This window comes from Equus przewalskii, chromosome 1 (genome assembly GCF_037783145.1).
Source record: "Equus przewalskii isolate Varuska chromosome 1, EquPr2, whole genome shotgun sequence".
Lineage (NCBI taxonomy): Eukaryota > Metazoa > Chordata > Mammalia > Perissodactyla > Equidae > Equus > Equus przewalskii.
Window position 1 is genome coordinate 148,681,221 of NC_091831.1, and position 22,114 is coordinate 148,703,334.

General features: G+C 43.5%; 1 protein-coding gene across 1 annotated transcript in view; it reads right to left on the bottom strand.

The window, feature by feature from the left end:
* Window positions 1–11,768, bottom strand: part of BUB1B (BUB1 mitotic checkpoint serine/threonine kinase B) — a 51,138-nt gene extending 39,370 nt beyond the window's left edge. Inside the window, exons 1-4 of the mRNA XM_008536348.2 lie at window positions 11,465–11,768; window positions 8,887–9,033; window positions 4,346–4,405; window positions 3,768–3,912 (exon numbers count right to left, since the gene is read on the bottom strand). Coding sequence (XP_008534570.1) covers window positions 3,768–3,912; window positions 4,346–4,405; window positions 8,887–9,033; window positions 11,465–11,499 — 387 coding nt within the window. The 5' untranslated portion in view covers window positions 11,500–11,768. The remainder of the gene's footprint in view (window positions 1–3,767; window positions 3,913–4,345; window positions 4,406–8,886; window positions 9,034–11,464) is intronic.
* Between the last annotated feature and the right edge of the window lie 10,346 nt (window positions 11,769–22,114).

Sequence of the window (22,114 nt, forward strand, 5' to 3'; positions counted from 1 at the left end):
GGAGGATACCATGTGGAGTTCCAGTATTTAAAAATTAAATAATTTTTATATAACATCTCTATCATAATACGATGTTACAAGAACTATACTGGGAGGACCTAAAAAGCAGACAAAAATAAGAGGTTAATTTAAAAAAAAAAATAAAGGGATAGGGAGGAAAGACTTCAAGAAGGTGTGACATTTGAGTGTGGCCTTGAAGAAGAAACAGACCTGCATCAGGCAGAGAATGGGAAAGGGCATTCCAGACAGAGAAAACAGCACAAGCAAGGACAGAGAAGAATAAAAGTTTGTGAGGGTGCAGCCTAAATAGGAGTTTGGAAAGAAAGGTGTGACAGGTCTTGAATGTCAAGCTAATCAACTTTAAATTTACCTGATAGTCAATGTATGTGTGTTGGGGTGGGAGAGCTATAAGCAAAAGAATGACATGATTAAAGTATTTTAGAAGGAATCTTATAAGACCACATACAATGTAGATAATTCTAGTAGCAAGAAGTGGCGGGAAAAAATCACTAAAAATCCTGCACCATTAACAGTTTGATATATGTTCTTCAGTCATTTTTTCTCCTTAAGGGAAAAAAAAGGGAACATATTACATCATTTTACACAGGATAAAAGGATTCTTACCATTTTATAAAGTTTTAATCATAATAAAATTTGCTTTTATTCCACTTAATAGTACATCATTCATTTTTCCATGGTTCTTACTCTTCACATTATTTTTAAATGGATGAATAATGTTCCATCTAGTAGATCTTCCATCATTTAACTATTTCCCTATTTTTTAGATAAACTTCTAATTTTGCCCAATTATAAATAATTCTATAATAAATATCTTCATGCATACAAGCTTTCACATTTTACACTACTCCCTTAAGATAAATTCCTAGAAGAACTATATTAAAAAGCAACAAATTACTTTCTAAGAGGGTTGTATAAATTTAAAATGCTAGTAGTGGGGCTGGCCCAGTGGTGTAGTGGTTAAGTTCACGTTCTGCTTCAGTGGCCCAGGGCTTGCAGGTTTGGATGCCGGGTGCAGACCTAGGACCAATCGTCAAGCCACCCTCTGGCAGAATCCCACACACAAAATAGAGGAAGACTGACACAGACGTTAGCTCAGCAAGTATCTTCCTCAAGCAAAAGAGGAAGACTGGCAACAGATGTTAGCTCAGGGCCAATCTTCCTCACAAGAAACAAACAAACAAAACTAACAAAAAATAAAATGCTAGTAGTAATTCCCAAATACTTGTTTCACAGAAAATACTTATTTTTAAAAGTTTCTAATTTCATATAAAAATGGCATTTCAGTGTTCTAATTAGGAATTCTTTTACTCCTAGGGAGGCTAACATTTTCTCTTGTTTATTTACTAGATGTATTTTCTTTCATATCTATCTGTTCCTGATTGTCTAGCCTAGGTTAAATTCCCTTTGTATATATACCCATACAACTGAATACTTTCTTTTTTATTACACTTTCAATTAATTGCTTAATATCTGTCTTCACCAATAAAGTAAGCTCCACAAAGGCAGAAAATATTGATATCTACTATATCCCAGTCCCTAGCCAGGCTCTGGTAGAAAAAGGTTGAATAAAGGAAATGATCCATTTATATCTTTGACAAAAACCATTAGTATTTTATGGTTTAATTTTTCAGTAATTCAGTAAATAGGTTTTTCTGGTTACCCAAATTAGTGATGTTTTCCCATACGTGATGGTGTTTCAAGCAAAGTTATAATTCTGAATGTGTTGCCAGTATAAGATCCAGTTCTTGGTATCTATTACTACACAAATAGAGCTTAACATTGATTTCACTTCGTTAATGGCTTTCTGAATAATTCTGGTGTAGCATGGGACAGCCAATAAAGATCAGGTTATTCCAGAGTGCTAAATGAGATCACTTAAGAAATAACATAAATAAAAGGACAATATGGTTAGATTAATGGATCCAAAAGTTAAATCTTTTTGGTAACCCCTAAAAAGCCAAACTAAAACAATTTTACACTTTAAACCAAAAATATTGGATATTTTCTAAGAACAAATTTTTCCTTTAGCTAGATTGTAGTTATGCCTTATAAAAGTAATTCTGACTGCAGAAATTTTTCTGCAAAGCAAAAGAAAGGAGCAGTGTGAGCAACGCATCTATTATTACTCCTCTTGACCATCTCATAAAGAAAAAAACAGGAAAAGAGTGTAATATGCACCTTCTTATCCATGTACAAAGTTCAGATTATTGCTGATCATTCTAGGGTTGATCATTTGAATTTGAAGGTTGTTTAGACCAGTAATTCTCAGATTAACTATGGTGAAGGGGCAAGTTTTGGGGGGGGGGGGGGCGGGTAGGGGGAGGGTGTTTAAAAGTTTCCATTCCATAGTTGACTGATACTTTTAAAAACTAGCAAAAAAACAGAAGTTACTGGAAAAATGATGACGTACTTAGATGTGGCAATGCCAAATTGTTAACAAAATTTCTAAATGCTTACTCTCAATTTTTGTACTTATCTTGAACAGTCTGCAGACCATTCTTTCAGTAGCATGGGTCTAGACTATGCTTTTTACTTTATGATAATGTCATTGCTCTTCAGTAACAGCGCAGGTTAGTGTAAGTGAATAGAGAAATTATTCCAATTAATTGTGACTTTTAATAGCTCCAATTAATTATAATCATAGAATCCTGGGATTAAAAGTCACTTTAGAGGTTTATCTAGTACAACCTTTTAATAAATCACATATAAGAATATTATTTAGGATAAGTAAATAGGATAGACTGAAGAACAAAATCCATTACTATACCACCAGGAACCATAGTCTCCATGATAACAAATCTGTTTAGCATTCTTTGGGTGCCATCCTTTGTTACAACTTCCTGTAACTAATTTCCCTAAGGTAATTTCTCCAGCTTGTCAATAAGGATGCCAAGATATGTCAAACACCACTTTTAGGATAAAAGTAATGAAATTAATGTCTAAGAAACTCTGGTCATTATTTTTTACGAAGATGTTTTCATAAAAAATCCTCAAGAGTGCTCTAGGAATAAAAGAACTACAAGGCAAGTGAGACAGTACAAAGTGGTCAGGTAGATATTTTTGGAAACAGCAATATACTAGGTAACAGAAGCCCAAAGACAGATGAAGAATTAAATATCACTTTTTTATGGTGATGATTCTCAAAAAGGGGAGAAAGGGATACCAGAACCACCTACAAAATCTTTTCCCCAAACAACTGTACTAATGTCATGTGTTGGCTCCTACTTATCCTCCCCCAGCACAGTTGCATGGACCAATTATGCTTAAAATAAATAAACAGATAACCCACTCCCATGGAGAGGTATATAGGACTTGTGATCACTTTTTCTAAAATTTTATTTTTCTTTTTTCTGCCCAAAGCCCCCCCAGTGCACAGTTGTATATTTTTAGTTGTGGGTCCTTCTAGTTGTGCTGTGTGGGATGCAGCCTCAGTGTGGCCTGATGAGTGGTACCATGTCCACGCCCAGGATTGGAACTGGCGAAACCCTGGGCCACTGCGGCGGAGCGCACAAACTTAACTACTCAGCCATGGGGCTGGCCCCTATGATCATTTTTAAAGGGGTAAACAACTGGATATTAAAATCTATCTTTAAAGTAGAACCCAATTTAACAAATACTGAGTATTAAATGTTTAGTATCTACTAAATGACTCAGGGTTTGCCATTTTTTTGTGCATCAGACACCTCTAGAGAAAACCCCTTGGTTTAATATTTTAAACAAATATTTCTCAGATTGAAAAGACTTACCAGTTTAAGCCAGAGACTGAGAAACCGAGGATCACTATAATACCGTTTTTCTCCTTGTAGCGCTTCCACAGCTCTTTCTAATAATGTTGACATATTACTCTCCTTCCCGCCCTGAGGATAGTTTTGCTCTGTCCACTTAATATACCTGAATGGAAAGCAAAGGAAAAAAATATTTTTAAAGTTTAACCTGTTCTTTTGTTCTTGCTCCAACACCCATTCTGGACTTTTTAAAGCAGAAATGTCTAATATATTGAAAGGATGTTTATTTAAAGGTCCTCAATGACATACCCTAAGCCTGTATCCCTCAAACTTTTCCAAGTATGGCTAACATTGCCTCTGGGAAATAATGGGGATGGGAATGAAAGGGTGTAGCTCACAGGTGCATGCCAAAAACTGGAAAGTTCTTCAGTGCTGAACACCTCAGGAAGATACACTATCATTATTCTGTCTCTCTGTATCCCCGAGACACCACTTTCTACTCTGACACACTGCTCCGTACACCCCAATTTGAGAAGCACAGCCATAAGGACTCATCTGCTAAGTTTCTACTGCCCTTATTAAAAAAAAAAAAGACCCACCTATCCCAAACATCCAGAGGGTCATTTCCAGTGTAAAATCGAATTTCAGATTCAAATGCCCTAAAATTTAAACAGAAAATGTTAGCGTAAGCAATAGTGATAACAGCCAAATGAACAAGTATCACCTTCATTTTTATTGATTTATTAAGTATTTACTATCAATCTAGATAACTGCACTGGAACTTGAGGGTTTGTTAAACAGAAAGAAAAAGAAAAGAAATTATTAGGATTCTGCCTGATAACATAACAGGAGGGACAAAACATGTAGAAACTAGAGAAACAAATTCCAAGACAACATATAGAAAAGCAGTTTACACAGCAGTTTACAGCTCTGGAACGAAACTCCCAGGTTCAAATGCAGCTCCACCATCACTAGCTGAGTGATGCTGGACAAGCTATTGAAACTGTGTTTTCAGCTTCCACATTTGTAAAATGAGGATAATAATAGTACCTATCTCATTAGGTTGATTAGTCTTAAGTGTAAAGTGTTTAAAATAGTAAGTACTCAATAAATGATAGCTATTATTTTATATGTATATGATGGTATTGAACAAACTAAACACACACACATACACAAATATAGAGAAATAAGAATCTTAAAGAAAAATCCCATGGGTAACATTAGTCAGAGAAGAATAATGCTGTATATAATTTGGGGAGTGCTTCAAAAAAAACGTGTAAAATATGACTCTATAAAGAGCTAGGAGAGGTAGAGGGCTAAGACTAAGTTAAGAGTGAACAGTTAAAACAGAGGGGAAGTATTGGGTAACAAACCACACTTCAGACAAATGATTAGTCAATGAAAACTGTATAAGGCATTATGTCTTATATAAAGAATAATAAAATAGTCACTGACACAAAGGAATTTATACTCTAATAAGAAAGTACATAAATGAAAAATTAATTAATAATACAAAGCAGTGTAGTATATTACAATTGCCAAAAATGGATGGTAAAAGCTTTCCAAGAATGGAAGTCAAAAGGAGTAGCCTCAGAAGGTGGGACTCTGAAGGGACCATAATATTTGAAAGAGTTTTCCAAGAGAGAGGGAAATAAGTACTGAATAAAGATGTGAAAATGGGAGAGTTTATCCAGAGGAAACTGAGCTATAACATAAAGTCAGTATTGGGAATAAATGGCGATGTCTGGAGAGGTAAGAAGGGCATGCTTTAAATATAAATTTAAAGACCTTGGATTCCATCTGCTTGAGTCACTATTGGTTCTTTAATTGGAAAGTATCTCATCTATGTTAAGAAAAGATTTTCAGATCAATCAAGTAACATCACAAGAGTAGGAGAAATTAGAAAAGGAGCCACAATTATGAAGCTAATATGGTGATTTAAATTTGAGATAATGAGGGGATTATCTGCACAAATGGTGAAAAAATAAAATCTAAGACACTGCTGATAAAAATCAGCAGTTCTCAAAATTTATCTACAGATTCAATGCAAATTCCAGCAGGCTCTTTTCTAGAAACTGACAAGATGATTTTAAAATTTGTTTGGAAAGGCAAAGGACTAAGAATAGCCCAAAAAATTTCAAAAACAACAGAAGTTGGAGAACTCACTCTACCTGACTTCGACTTACTATATAAAGCTAATCAAAACAATATACAATTAGTGAAAGGATAGACAGCTAGATCAATAGAACAGAACAGAGTCCAGAAATAATCCACACATATACAATATTTTGACAAGGGCCCCAAAACAATTCACTTGGGAAAGAAAAAAAATCTCTTCAACAAATGGAGGCAGAACAACTATATATCCATACTGGGGTACGGGTCGGGGGGGAGGGGGGCACTGAGAACTTTTACTCCAGCCTCACACCATACACAAGGATAAATTTAAGATGAATCACAGATCTAAACATAAAGGCTAAAACAATAAAGCTACTAGAAAAAAACGCAGGAGAATCTCTTTGCAATTTTGGAGTAGGCAAAGATCTAGAGACAACACAAAAAGCACTAACCATAAAAGAAAAACAATAACTAAACGTCATCAAAATTAAAAACTTCTGCTTATCAAAAAATACCAAGAAAATAGACAGCCATGGACTGGGAGAAAATACCTGCAACACATATTATATAAAGAACTGCTGCAATCCAATTTTAAAACTGGGCAAAATATCTGAGCAAATACACCACAAAAGAAGATATATAAAAGGCCAACAAGCATGTGAAAAAGTGCTCACCACCATTAGTCACGAGAGAAATGGGAAGTAAAACCATAAGATACTATTACATACCCGCCAGAACAGCTAAAATGAAAAAAGATTGACAACAACAAATACTGGAGTGGATTTGGGGCAAACAGACTTTCATACATTGCTGGTAGGAGTGTAAAATCTTACAACCTCTTCGGAAAACTGCTAGTTTCTTAAAAAGTTAAACATACATTTATTCTATGATCCAGCATTTCTATTCCAAGAGAAATGAAAATCTATGTCCACAAAAGCCCTGTACAAGAATGTCCATAGCAGCTTTATTCATAAAGCACAAAGCTGGAAAGAATCTAAATGTCCATCAGCTGATGAATGGATAAGCAAATGGAATACTACTAATAAAAAGGAATATACTGCAACGTGAAAAAGCCTAAAAAAAATGCTAAGTGAAAGGACTGTATGATTCCATTTATATAAAATTCTAGAATAAGCAAAAGTAACCTACAGTGATAGAAATCTGATCACTGGTTGCTTCACGAGGGACGGGAAGACAACTGATTGGGAAGGGGCATGAGAGAACTTTTTTTTTAAGATTTTATTTTTTTCCTTTTTCTCCCCAAAGTCCCCCAGTACATAGTTATATATTCCAGTTGTGGGTCCTTTCGGTTGTGGCATGTGGGATGCTGCCTCAGCGTGGCCTGATGAGCAGTGCCATGTCCGCCCAGGATCTGAACCAGGGAAACCCCGGGCCGCAGAAGCAGAGTGCGAGAACTTAACCACTCGGCCACGGGCCGGCCTGAGAGAACTTTCTGAGGTAAAAAAATGTTCTGTCTTAAAATGCATGTCAAAACTGATTAAATAGTATACTTAAAAATCTGAGCATTTCACTACATGTAAATTATACTTAAAAAAAAATCCTTAGTAAATGACTAAATAAAATTAGGGTGAGAGAGCAGTAAGATCATTCAGGTGAGTTTTGGTACCATTAACCAAAATGGAGTAGAAAAGGGAAGGTCATTTATGAGAGAAGACAGTCAGTATTTACTATATCAGTGAAACATTTATCTAATTATGTTACTGGTAGATAACATAGACATTTAGAAGGCAAGTAAGAGAAGTAAACAGTAGTTAAACAATCCTGGAAAATTTGAATATGGAAGAACAGAGGGCAAAAAACAGAGACTTAGGTTAAAAGCAGTAGGAAGCCAACAAGAAAAAAGGAAGAGTAGTTAGAGAAGTGGAAAAACTAATACAGCGTCACAGAAGCCAGGAAGAAGAGTTAGGAACAGAACACCACCACCTCTGAAACAAAACCATAAAACAAGTGCTTTTAAAGATCCAATGAGACGAAAAAAGATGTTCATTACATCATCGCCCAAAATTATAATAATTTGCCTATGATGGTAGAATTTTTTGTCAGAAATTAAGGGTAGAAATTGATACTTCAGTTTATTTTTTTGAAAAAAGCATATTTATCAAAACATGTATTAGTCAAAGGAGAGCAAGTCCTGTAGGTCCATTTGAATAACGTAGCAGTATTTTTCAGCTTTTCTTTATCCAGAGTTTGCTAAACCACTATTGAGAAACCTTCTAGCATAAATTCAATTTCTCTGAGGTTTACATTTCCTTTGGAGACCACTATTTCTTTTTGACATCTTCTCAAAAATACTTTTCTAGAAAGTTAATAATTGAGTATACATAGAAGATAGCAGATTCACTCTCCCTCAGTATTCACAATCCAAGGAAGCAATTTCTCTAATTGATTGCTATCGTTTTTTTTTTTTTTTGAAGATCAGCCCTGAGCTAACTACTGCCAGTCCTCCTATTTTTGCTGAGGAAGACTGGCCCTGAGCTAACATCCGTGCCCATCTTCCTCTACTTTATATGTGGGATGCCTACCACAGCATGGTGTGCCAAGCAGTGCCATGTCTGCACCCGGGATCCGAACCAGCGAACCCCAGGCTGCTGAGAAGTAGAATGTACGCACTTAACCGCTGCGCCACTGGGCCAGCCCCTAATTGATTGCTATCAAAGAGTTAATTCTGTTTAGAGATCCAGAATGACATAATACTTCTGGGAAATATTGTAATATGACACTTGCTTTACTTTGCTTATCACTGCCCCCTGTATAAGATGTATTTCTATTGACATAAGAGGTTGGCTGCTTCACAATGAAATAGAATCCTATAGTTCTTGTTCTTAATCATATGTGAGATTTTGAGATAGCTGTCATGTGATGAAAAAGCAGGCAAGGAGCAGATTCTCATACTACCAATTTTGAAGAGTACTCCTTATGCCATCCTGCACGGATTCACACCCACATTATCTACCGCAGTTGGGGAAGAATGATGACAGTGGAACCCCACCATTCTACACACCGTTTCTGCTGCTGAAGAGTAGTGTTACAGGCAGATTCTTGCTGGGCCAATGCTCCCTGAAGTGTGGACATGATCCTCCCCTGCCTTAAGGGTTGTACATTTTCTTTACTCAGCTCCCATTCATCTCCCTCCAGGGACATGGTTTCACTGTGAAGAGGGAAACGAAAGTACATTTCATACCAATATTGAGTTATTATATCACTAGACCACTGTAAATATTTTCAGATAAATGATTATTCATGATCTTTGGGTTGAACATGGTGGCTGGCACATTAGTAGTGTTATTATACTCCTAAGCTCTGGGCCTTTCTGTGACCTGGTTTCCAAGTTTATGGCTGTAGTATCGCCTAATGAAGAGAGAAAGTGGCAAGGGTATTGTGGATAGTACTATAAGAATAAAATTTAAGGCAGGAAGAAAAGAAGGGAAAAAAGTATTATAAATTTGGCAAAGTAGACGAAAAGCAGTTCTATGCCTACCACTGAATGCATCATCCGGTTTAATTTAAACAATTACAGCAATTTAAGCAAAGTTTTTGTCAGACTAACACCATGTTTCAACTGATGGCTTAAAACTGAAGTTTACATATATAGCTAGTCCGGAGCAGAAGCAGACAAAAACAGTCTACTGCTCACAACTGCCCCCTGCCCCCAATTCTATCAAGCCTATGCGGGGAATCCCCACAACTTTTTGGAGCCCATCACCATGTTGGGTATGTATTCTGAACTACCGACCTCTGCAGTGGTCCAACAGGCTTCTAGATGAGAGACATTACCTCTGGGTTTAAAACAGAGACAGAGGCACTAATCTTGAAAATAGAGTGAAAGCTATGTGCGAACTCAGTCTAGACGAGAGCTGAAAACTCTCCTCGAGGAAGTGAAGTGTAAGTGATTAATAATTTAGGTTGTAACTACTCATGTCTTTTAAACTATATTGTGTGAATCCTGTAAATGTTAAGGGCTCGTCACTCATTTTTGTAACCCCATGGTCTAACACAGGACCTGACACTAGTAAGCAGTGAATAAATGTCTGTGGAGTTCATCTGAATTTCTCCTCTTGCTCTAAAAATAGTAATTAAATTATCTCAGTTAAATTTCCAACGCGGAACTGGCTCTGCTCCCTCTCCCTCCTTCTCCTGCCTCCTCCCAGACCTGCTCCTCCCACAGTCTTCCCTCACCTCAAATAAACGGCAATTTCATTTTCGCAGTTGCTCAAGCCAAAAATCTTAGTGCCAACCTTGACACCCCTCTCACATCTCCCCAGTCACTCAACAAATCCTGTGGGCTCTACCGTCAAAATATATCCAGAAATCAACCTCTTCTCACCATCTCCACTGTTTCCAGCCCGGCTCAAGCCACCATGTTCTCTTGCCTGGGTGATTTCAATAACCTTTTAACTGGTCTCCCTGCTTCCATCCTTCTCTGCCTTTACCCTTTTCAACACTGCAGCCAAGGTGATCCCATTTAAACCCAAGTCAGATCATGTCTTATCTCTGCCAATGACTTGCGACTACAATCAGAGTCAAAGCCAAGTCCTTACAACGCCTGCACCCTCACCTAATTTTTTACTTCATTTCTTTATACTCTCCTGGTTCACTCTGCTCCAGCTTCTTGGCAGGTGCAGCTTCCTCTGCCAGCCCTTACCCTCCAGCCTTCGTACTTCCCCCAGAGACATGCACGACTAGCTCTTGAGTTTCCTTCAAGTCTCAACCCAAATGATACCTTCTCAGTGAGGTCCCCTGTTCAAAACTATCCAAAATTGCACCAACCACCCTCCTCCTCACTGTTTTATTTTTTGCTGTACTGACCACCATCCTTCTTTTAGCTTCTTTATCTTGTTTATTGTCTGTCGCCCCTACCCTCATCCCACCCAGAACTTAAGCTTCACGAGGGTAGGGATTTTTGTGTCTTTTGTTCATCACTGCACCTAGCGCTTAGTAGGCAGTCAATAAATATTTGTCGCATGAACTAAAGAGCTCGTGACACGGCACTTATCTAAGTATTGTGCACCCCATAATGAAAACGCATACAGAATTCCAACCTAGAAAAGCTGACACGTGTTTATATATATATATATATATATAAAAAGCAGCCAGCATGCAGAGAACAGCTTTTCAGACTTCTAACTGTGCCATTGGCATAATGATAGCACCCACTGGTTGGCCCTTATTTGGGGGCAGTTACTTTACACATGCTTTGAATTCTCCCAGAACCCGGCAAAGGAGCTTGAATAACAGCATTTTCCCTATTTAGATGTGCCCAGGGTCAAAGGCCAGCAGTGGCTGAGTTGAGATGCACACACCGGCCACACTACAGATTCCAAGTTCTCCGTACCACTGGGGTCCCACGGCCCTCCCGCCCTGCTCTGCAGCTGGAGGCAGCAGGATCCCACGGGCCTCGTCCCACGGAGGTCAGCGCTCGCCCTCATCTTCACCTCCACCCCTCGCCTCCGACTCCACAGGGAGGAAGCTCCGGCCAGCCCTGCTCTGTTCCCGACCGTGCCGTCCTCTCCTTGACTGCTCTAAGCGGCGTCGCACCACCTGCCAGGCCCTGCTCCCAGCAGCTCCCCTCCCGTACCTACCTCAGGGCACCCCCTTCCTTCCTCATCGCCGCCATCCTGCATTCCCGGCTCAGGCCCTCGTCCTGCCACGGGCCTTTCCTCGGGGCCGCAGACCGTCTGGGCCTCCTTCTGCAACCTGCCCTTAGAGGTACTGAAGCGAGCAGAGGGTGCTCCCGAACAAAAGCACGCACCCGACCCCCTCACAAACCCGCCACCTCAAGGCTTCACCCCTAGCCGCCAAGTTTCAAATTTAACGGTCCCGCGCGGACGACGTGACTACGCCCCTCCTCTCCTCCGTAGTCGCGCCTCTCCTCCAAGGAATTCTGGGGCTTGTAGTTTATCCCCGGTTTAATCCACGCTGTCGCGGTGCACAATGGGAGTTGTAGTTTCCGGGAATCTATGGCCGCTCTGGTGCCGCAGATTTAGGCGGTATAAGCTCTCTGCAGGTGGTGCCTGCGTCCTGGCTTTAAGGCTAGTCGCTGAGCCCAGCGAGGGACCCGTTAAATACCGGAATTTTTTTGATGCATTGAGCTTAGAGAGATGTCTTTGAGTGCTTGCACTTGGCCTGACTCTTTTCTGGGGTGGCTGGGCGGGCTATGATCACTCCCCGCTGTCTGCCCCAAATCTCGCACGTGTCCAGAGTTCTTAGGCCGCTCTGACCCAGCTGTTTCCTGCCCAACCCTTGAATTCAGAAAAGCTGGATTCTAGTTCTGTAAAAATCGTACCAAATGTGCAACCTTAGGCAAGCCACATTAACCTCTCTGAGTTTGTTTTCCTCATCTGTAGTGTGGTGATGATATTGCCTTGCTTTCTCTTCTGCACAGTCCACAGGCAGAACATACAGCTATGCCATGGCTCCCAAGGTTTTACCTCTTTTCCCCTTAAGGAAACCAGGCTCGACTGACACTGGACTCTTAGTCCCAGTTCCAATTTCCTAAGGGAGACGTTAGGGTGGGCTCAGTTGTGGCCAAGAGAGCAGTCTTTTGAACAAGCCCAGGGGCATGGGAGTCCTCCTCTATGATGGTGAGGATGGTGGGAGAAGTGGCAGTTCCCAGAGAGGGGAGCTGGGAGTAGGTGTCCACTACTCCTTGCCTCTTGATCCCAGCTATCACCTCTTTGTTCATACCATGTAAGCTCTTCTTTCCTCTGCATCATCGGGACTCTCAATTGCAAAGGAATGGAAATCCAAGTCAAACTGGCTTTCTCACAAAAGGGAATTTACTGGCTCATATATAAATGATGTCAAATGATGCTTAACCCAGGACTCATGTGGTGTCATCAGGACTGGGCCCCTCTCTATTCCTCACCTCTGCCCTTATGTTGGTTTATTGCCAGTCTCCATTGAGTAACAGCTTTAGGACTTTATCCTTCCAGGTTCGAGTTCAGACTCAGAGCCACTCTGCTTAGTCCTTTTCACCTAAACAATCACTGGGGCTAGTGGATTCAAGGCTCTAATTGTTCAGACCAAAATCATGTGTTTCACCTTGGGACTAAGAGAGGGACAGGGGTGGTTCCCCATATGAAATTTTGGTTACTCTTTTCTTTCAAATCCTCTAGATCCAGGAAGCCTTCCTCGATTATGGGAGATGTGATATATGGAATTTGCTCTCCGGTTCATCTTCTCTCTTACCTTACGCCAGTACTGACCTAGCCCCTCATTTCCTTTGCCCAGGGTGTCCTATTCACATCTACAACTTATCAATTTCAATTGCCTGAAAGTGTAACATTTACTTTTTTAATCTCAGTCTTTGTTGTAGCCTAGTCAGATGCCTCATAAACTGTGGACCAACACAGAACACATTCAGGCTAAAGCTTTTGCTTGTTTCACCAGAAAAAAAAAAAAGGTAGATAGGTTAAAAAATACAAAATGAATGAGAGAAGGTGCTCTATAATCTTATTTGGAACATGAGTTCTTGTTAGGCTGGACTGTGGCTGGGCATCCTGCACAGGGCCCAGTGGCGGTGATACAGGCTTCACAGCACCCACCAATCGTGAGGAAAGTCAGGATTAAGCTCACACACATTTATGGTCCAAAGAGGATGAGACAGTTGCTCAGCCTGACTACTTAAATGTGCCGAGCACCGGTGGGACACAGAAGATATGAACGGTGAACTAGACACAGTTCTTGTCCTCCGGGAACTTCAGGCTAGTGGGAGGGACAGGCAAATAAACAGGCAATTTCAGTACATTGCTGCCACAGCCAGACATAAATAAACACAGGGGACCATGGAAGCTGGTAGGAGGAGCTTCCAACCCAGGCCTGGGGGAGAGGAAGAGGTCAGGGGACATTTCCTAGAGAAGACGGTGAACCCAAAGGGCAAGGAGGATTTGGCACAAACTATTGAGCATAACAACACAAGTTGTGTAGCAGCTGACATTTCTCTATAGCATGTGTCCACTTCCTCTCTATTCTCCACTGTCTCCTGACTTCCCACACCAGGCCTCCCCTCTTTAGACCTCCATGTCAGCCCATCAAGACTTACCTGCCCCATGTCCTATTCTCCCTCACCTAACTATCGCATTGAAAACAGATGAACGAAATCACTCAAAGATGTTAACAACAGTTAATGCTTTAATGCAGTATTTTCCACATCATGTTCTAAGATGCTAATATGTTCAGGGAAATAAGGGTTTGGTGTTCAAATAAGTTTCTGAAATGCTGGATTAAGGGTATCTTTTCTGAGAGGCTCCCTAGAGCCCTCACTATGCCAAAGTGCACCGTGAATCTCTAGTTTTCTATTGCTGCTGTAACAAACTACCGTGAACTCAGTAGCTTAAAACAACACAAATGTATTATCTCGTAGTTTGATAGGTCAGAAGTTTGTCTCAGTCTCACTGGGCTAAACAAGATGTTTGCAGGACTGTGTCTGGAGGCCCTTCAAGAGAATTTGTTTCCTTTTTTTCAGTTTTCAGAGGCATTCACCGGTATTCCCCAGCTTGCGGCCCCTTCCTCTATCTTCAAAGCCAGCTGCACAGCATCTCTCTGACCCCGCTTCCATCATCACCTCTCTTTCTCTGACCGTAGTCAGGAAAATCTCTCTGCTTTTAAGGTCCATATGATTAGATTGGACCCATCTAGATAATGGAGAATAACCTTTCTATCTCAAGGTCCTGAACCTTAATCACATCTGCTAAGTCCCTTTTGCCACATAAAGTGACATAGTCACAGGTTCTGTGGGTTAGGACATCTTTGGGGGCCACTATTCTGCCTACCACAGGGTGCTAAAATATGTTGGCATCTCTAAATGTATTTGAGCACATGGGAACCTTTTCACACATCTTTCAGAACAGATTTTGGGCTCTTTGTGTTTTAACAGTAGGCTCCAGGAGAAGAAAATTCATAAAGCAGTAAATTTTAATGATGGAATTTCATGTACAGTGGCAACTGGTAGCAGTTGAGGTCTAGCAAGCCCCCCATTTTCACCTGTTTATCTTACATGCAAAGCCATCCTTAGCTTCCTCAGTGGCTGATGAGGGATTTAGTTGTCAGGGAATCTATCCTCCCTTGCTTAGTCTTGTGGAGATGTGTGTGTTCTTGATTGTGCAAAAACTGATTCCCCCAGCTTTGCCTTCATGGGTTATACAAAAGCCAGCTTTAGAAGCTAAACACCGCAAAGATGAAAATCTCTGGGTCCCCAGGGAACCCCTGGATGGACCACTTGTTTACTGTGCAACAAAAGGAGGAGGGAGGGACTATCTGGGGATGGGAGGAAGGTCAAGGGAGACCAAATGGGAGTGTGTGTGTTCAGGGCCTGAAGGAGACCACATCTGGGAAGCAGCATCACCATGCTGGCCTTTACCCCAGCAACAGATCAGCCAATCAGAGCAGCAGCTGCATCTTGAATTTGCCAGTGATGAGGTATTTTGAGGTAGAGGAACCAATGAGAAGGAGGCATAATAATCCAAACCATCTTGTGTTGCTAGGAGGAAGGGAGGTGAAGGGTGAAAAGATGCGTTAGCTCAGGGCTAGGGGCTATTGGCTCCTGCCCAGTTCCAAGTCACAGTAGCTGTTGCTGACAGGCTATTAGGGAACTCTCCAAGGAGCTGGGTTTCTCTCTACTCGATTCAATGGAAACTCCTTTCTGGACTATGCTCCTACTTTTCTGCAGAAGTACCCTACTTCTCATGGGTCTTCTCAAACCACTGGAAATTGCCTAACCCAGAATTTCCACACTGATATATGCAAATATACATGCTCAACAAGGAGATGCCAGCTATCAACTTTTCTGCACCTGGTAGAAAAGAACCAAAAAGTCAGAATGGACCACAAGCTAAGAACAGAAGCAGGCATATGGAAGGGCTGTTAAGAAACAAGGTAATGTGTGGAGTTAAATAAGCTATGTAGCTAGTAGGAAGGACAAAATTCGGCTCTTTTTCACTGGCATTATCCTGACCAGAGTTTTATGTTCCAGGAAGGTCTTGAAGAATCTAGAGTTCCCAAGCATTCATCATTGTGCTCAATTTAGTCATGAGGTGATCCAAATTCAAAGAAGTAAAGTGCCAGTGACAGTGAGGAAGAGGAAAGTAGGACCTGAATGCTTCCAGCTTCGTACTACAAGCCCAGTGCCACAAAGCTCTGTTCTAAATTAAGGGATTCAGTAAGTTCTAATGTTTAATAAACTTCAGCTTCTGGATGCCACATTCTAGTCGAGGAGCAAATTCAGGATCTGCCAGCATCATATGTAGCGGGAGCCTCCACTCACCCCAGTGTGTTAGATGTTTCCCCAACAGTGGTGGGTAGGGCCCCTAGCAGGCAATTTTGTGTTTGACGGGGAGGAATGGTGGAAGCAGGAGGGTTTTCTCATGAGCTTGGGGAGAACTGGAATGGGGAGGACTACCTAATATCCACCTTGGACAGGGATCCTTCTTTGGACTAGCCCCAAGGATTCCTGGTCCTGTGGAGCAAGGGTCTATAGGCAGAGGCTGTAAGAGTTGGTTCTATGTGATGCTGGCCTCCAACAGCACTGCCTTCACGCCCAGCTGCTGAGGGCACAGCCAACTCCAGCATCTCAAGGAGTGGCCATTCTGAGAGCATTGGGAGGTCACCCCTGGGCCTGGACACCACCCTCAAAGTGGCCTCCAGCAGAGGTGAGATATCCTCCAATGGTCTCAGCAACAGAGACCATCACCCAGGTTGATGGAGCAGGAAAGGAAGAGCATGGCAGATGCCAGGTGGTGACTGCAGGGAATGGACCATTTGGTGAGCATAAGAGCTCCGGAAAACACCCTGACAACCTGGGGGAGGCTTTGAAAGGGGAGCTGATTCAGGGCTGCGTATATCCATGGGACAAATTATGCCATGCCCACGAGTGCCTTGCCGGAGGCACAAAAGGGGACACTTTTCCTGCTTTGTTCACTCAGAGGTGGCACCTTTAAAAGTTCATGCGTCTAGAAGGGCCTCCTTTTTCTAATTCACATAAAGCACGGTCTGTGCTAACCACATCCCTGGGCCTGGAGGTCCTATGGAAGAACCAGCAGAATTTTCATTACTCTTGTGAACTTGACTCCACAGTGGTGCGGCCTGAGGAAATGAGTTACATTCTGGTCCATCCTTGTTCAAGGAGGTGGTGATCCTGCAATAGGTGGGTAACAATTGGGATGGCTCTTAGCAGAGTCAGCCAGTGTGGGAAAGTTGACAAGAGGATAGGGCGTCTCGAAGGGGGTATGTCTGGGCTCCCATTGTTTCTCCGCCAGGCAGGCTTCCTTGCTCCATCTCCCAGAGGTTGCCTCCCAAGGCCTGGTGCAGACTGTATAAAGTTTGCTTCTGATACTCTGAGGGGCCCAGCTGTGGGAGGCATTCCTGCAGATCTGGGCTCCACATTGCTTTTCTAAGAGTTGGCCAGAGGTCTGAGGCCCCCAGACTGGGAGAGAGTGAGACGACCGGGAACAACTGAGTTTGGTTGAATGTGGGAGCCAAGCATGGAGATGTTTGGATCACACGATGAGAAGCTGGCTGTGCCCTCAGCACCTGGACCTGAAGGCAGTGCTGTTGGAGGCCAGCATCACACATAGAACCAACTCTTTAGCCTCTGCCTATAGGCCCTTTCTCCCCAAGACCAGGAGTCCTTGGGGCTAGGCCAAAGAAGGGTCCCTGCCCATGGCTAGATGTGAGATGATAGAGAAGAATTAAGTGAGGTGACAAGCTATTTGGACTCTGTTCCCACCTCTACCTTCTTCCCTAAAGGCTGTCCTTTCTGGCCTTGCCTGGAAGTGTGAATCCCCCCCAGGATTGGCCAACATTCTTCCTTTCTTAAAATGATTGCCTTTCTTCCAACACAGGCTCCCAAAGTGAAGCAGGGAGAAGAGAATCCAGAGACAGGCAGAGTTAGAAAAACATCATCTAACAGCCAAAGACAAAAGTGGATCAATCTGATGCTGTCTCCAATTTTCCATCCAGGCCCCCTGTAAGGAGTCAGGGAAGGCAGTGGGCATTCCGAAACAAGGGACAGGGATATTTGCCAGCTGTAGTCCCTGTGTTTTTACCAGGCAGCTGTGGTATTTGAGAGTCTAGCTTCTGCCAACTAGGGGAGGGATGCCAGGAAGAGACAGACCCTGGACATGGATTACCTATGGTGGCTGTCCCAGGGAAGACCCCGCCTCTCAGACAGGTATGAGAGAGGCTCCTCCCTCCCATCCATGGGCTGCCGTTTCCTCCTCAACTGCCAGCAAAGCAATTGGACCTACTGGCTCCTCCAATCATTCAAAGGCTGAGTTCCACAGCGTTTCCCTCACTGGAGTGTAAGAGCCATTAGGCAAGGCATGGCAGTTTTGCTCTTTACTGAGCAAACTGCACCTGGCATACGGCAAGGTTAGAGGGCAAAGCCAGCCCCTTCTGCTCCGGGTCTAGGCAGGGCCTCCAGCTGCAGCCTGGAAGCTCGATCTCTTACCCCTGAGCTCTCAGATTTCTGAGCTAGCTATGGAGCCACCGATTCCTCCCTAGCTCTGGGAAGGGCCTGAAGATCCTTCTCCCCTGTCCCAGGGGAGAAGGGGGCGGGGCAGGGCACAGAATGGGCACCTCGCCCACCTGGGTGCATTCCCTCCCTCACCTCAGACTCGGCTTGCGGATGCCAACCTGTTTTCATTTATTTGCTTTATCCTGAGTAGGGTATTGAGACTGCCAGGACCAGGGGGAACTGCCCCAGCTGGTCTAACTGGTCGGACTGCACTTCCCAGCTCCTGTCTCTCCCAGACGGCTCCTGTGTCTCCCCTGCTCCCCTCCTTGCTGCCCCCAGCCCTGACGTGTTCCCATTGGCTGGTATGGCTCCTCCTCAGCCAGTGCTCATCACCTGGCACTGTATCCGTCTCCCCTTGAGGGTGTGATGAAGAGCACTTTGATGTTTTAATGTCTGCATCTTTCCTTGCCTCTTGGACCTGTCTGCAGACTGAGGCAGCCCTGCTATCAGGTGCACTGTCCATACGGCAAGAAACACTCCTCTCCAGGGATCTGCACCCTGAGGTGGTTCTGCTCCCTAGAAGGCATCTGGAGGGTGAGGGTATTTCTGACTGTCTTCGGGACTGGGGTGCACTGTGGGCATTTAATGGGGATGGGGCAGGGATGTCCTGTAAAGTGGGGACAACCCCCACCAACAACAGATTGTCCTTCCCCAAATAGCAGTAACTTCCCCCATCGAGAAGCACTGCATCTGGGCCCACTTTATTCACAGAAGGGTGATTCGTGTCATCTCTACAGTAGCACTTCTCAAACTTCCCCCTGCACATGAGTCACCTGGGGATCTTGTTAAAATGCAGATCCTGATTCAGTAGGGGCCTGAGACTCTGTATTTCTAACGAGCTCCCAGGTGTTGTTCAGGCTGCTGGTTCAGGACCGCACTTGGGTAACAAGGCTCTAAGGCACAAATGTGCAAGTATTTTCTTTTAGGGAGGGGCATTTTATCTGCAGTATTTGTTGAACTGGATATTGCCAAATATTTGCTTAGATCAATGGTTTTCAATCTGGAGTGATTTACGTCTTACCCCAGGAGACATTTTTGACTGTCACAACCAGGGGCTGGGGCTGGGGCTGGGGCAGGGGCAGGCTGCTACTGGCATCTAGTGGGTAGAGGCCAGGTGTACTGCTAGACACCCCACAATGAACAGGACAGCCCCTCACAACAAAGAATGATCCAGTCCAAAATGTCAGTAGTGCCGAGATTGAGAAACCCTGGCTTAGATAGAATTTTAGTTTATTTTTTAGGGGAGGGAGATTAGCTAACATCCACTGCCAATCCTCCTCTCTTTTGCTGAGGAAGATTGGCCTTGAGCTAACATCTGTGCCCATCTTCCTCTATTTTATATGTGGGATGCCTGCCACAGCATGGCTTGATAAGCAGTGCGTAGGTCCACACCCAGGATCCGAACCTGTGAACCCCGGCCCCCGAAGTAGAGCGTGCAAACTTAACCGCTACACCACCAGCAGACCCCTAGAATTTTAAAATGATGTAAAATACATTTGTGGCCAATCTGACTTCATTGCAAGTTGGTGATTCCAGCCACAATGCTGTGAACACGTGTCATCGGCTGAGGCTCGGCCCCTCTGAGCATGAGTGCATCCAGACAGTTAGAAATCAGAAGCACTGGCTTGTGGGCCCAGTGAATAAACTCTGGTAGTAGGAGTGATACTTCATAGGCCTCAGAGATGAAAAAAAAAAATCTATGGGGGGATGGCGGTGTGGTGGGGAGAGGGATCTGGTGAAGGAGGAGCACGTAGGTAGATGTGGGTATGGTCCATATTTTAGTTCTAGTGCGGGGTGTTCATGGATGGTTCTTATATTATTTTGAAATAAATAATTAATTAAACGTAAACAGACACAAACGTGGGTCATGCCTGGAACAGTGTAGAGAGAGGGCTATTGACCAAGGATTATGATTAATCCAATGTACTTGGGGTTAAAAAAGTGAATTACCCAGGGTGAGTGACTAATAATAAAGTAATACCATCATACTCATGGCAAAAATATCTGTGAGGGGGAGAGAACATGACAGGTTATGCAAAAAGGCAAAATTAGGCACTCTGGGAAGAATGCCACTTGCCTTGGATCTGACTCTTTCCCTGCACGTGCATAGTGGAGGGGGCATCTGGAAGGCCTGGGAGACAGGCTCCTCCCTCTTCTGTTCAGTTCCAGCCACCCAAGGATCCTGAGGATTGTCCCATGGGGTATCACGGTGGAAGGCCTGTGGCTCCAGGACACATCCTGACGACCTGCTGCCCAGAAGGGCCTCCCATCAGGTCTTCTGGCCAGCCCTCCCGGAGTACCTGGCCCCACCCCAGGCCCCACTGCCCCACTGCCCCTCAGCAATTCACAGCCTGGCTCATCGTGCTTTGCTATTCTGCTAAACAGACGTGGGCCAATGATAGTGTTTTCTCTGGAAACTTTCTCTGCCGCCACAATTCCCCACTGTCCCTATGTCCCCTACATTCCAGTTACCCAGGCTCCTTGCCCCCTCTCTATTTCTTGAATAACCTCAACTAATCCCAGAATACTTGAACAATATACCTTGCTTCAGACTTCTTTCCTATCCATATCAAAACTTACCTTTCCTATACCCCTTCCCACCAGACACTTCTCTCTGAGACCAGCTGATTATAAACACCAGAGAATTTTCCTCAGTGATGCTGACAGAGTTTTTATTATGATAACCTCCCCATGCGGTGGATGTGCATTTTAACAGGGGAATATCTGGGTAGCTAATGTCTCCATCCAAAGACATAATTCCAGAGGTGGGAGCTCTTTCCTCTGTGGTGGGAGTTAAAAACCGCCAAATGTCAGAAGGAGAAGAGCTCTTGGCGATCTTCCAGGGCAACTCTCTCAGTTGACATTGACAAGGAACCAAGGTTCAGAGAAGTTACTTGTCCAAGGTCACACAGCATCTGGGGGCAAAATTGAAAGCACAACCAAACCTCCATTCCTTTATTCAGTCAGTCAGTCACTCAGTCAGCCAATCCTTATGGAGCATTTGCTATCACATGCCAGGCACCAACTGGGCAGTGGGGTTACAAATAAGATGAGAGTCTTGTCCCAAGTCATCCGCAGTCTAGTTGGTGAAGATAGCCTGGTGGGAAAGAAAATGGCAATACGGTGGGGTCAGTGATTCAGCAGAAGTATCATATGCAGCTTGGGCCCACGGAGGAGGGAAAGAGAAATTCTGAGGCTGCTGAGGAGGACTTTGCAGAGCAGTTTTCTGACTGTGTCTAGGGTTTCTCTCCATAACTCTCAGCAAAGAGGGGAACTGGACACCAAACAGTTTTAGGGACGGGGGTCCCCACCCTCTCCTTTAATTGGCTGCAGACACTACTCTCCACCAGCTTGTCTCCATTATCTGTTCGCAATCACAGCCTTAGGAAACTTCACTGAAGTTGTCAGTATCCATGGCCTACCCAACACCAATTCCCCCTGCTCTCCTTTGCTAACAGGATGATTTGTTGGGATGGCAATGGGCCCTGCCCCACGCAATGGATCACGATGTTCCCAACCCACTCATGACAGTTCTGTTCCCCAGTCCCTCAGCTTCCCTTGCATCTAAGAGTGGCCATGTGATCTAATTATGACCCAAACAGAAGTCTGGAGAAGATAGGGGTGGAAGAGTTAGAGTTGGCATGGCCCTTTTGCCCTTCTTCCTACTTTGGAGATAGATGTGATGTCTGGAGCTGGGCAGCATCTTATGACCATGAAG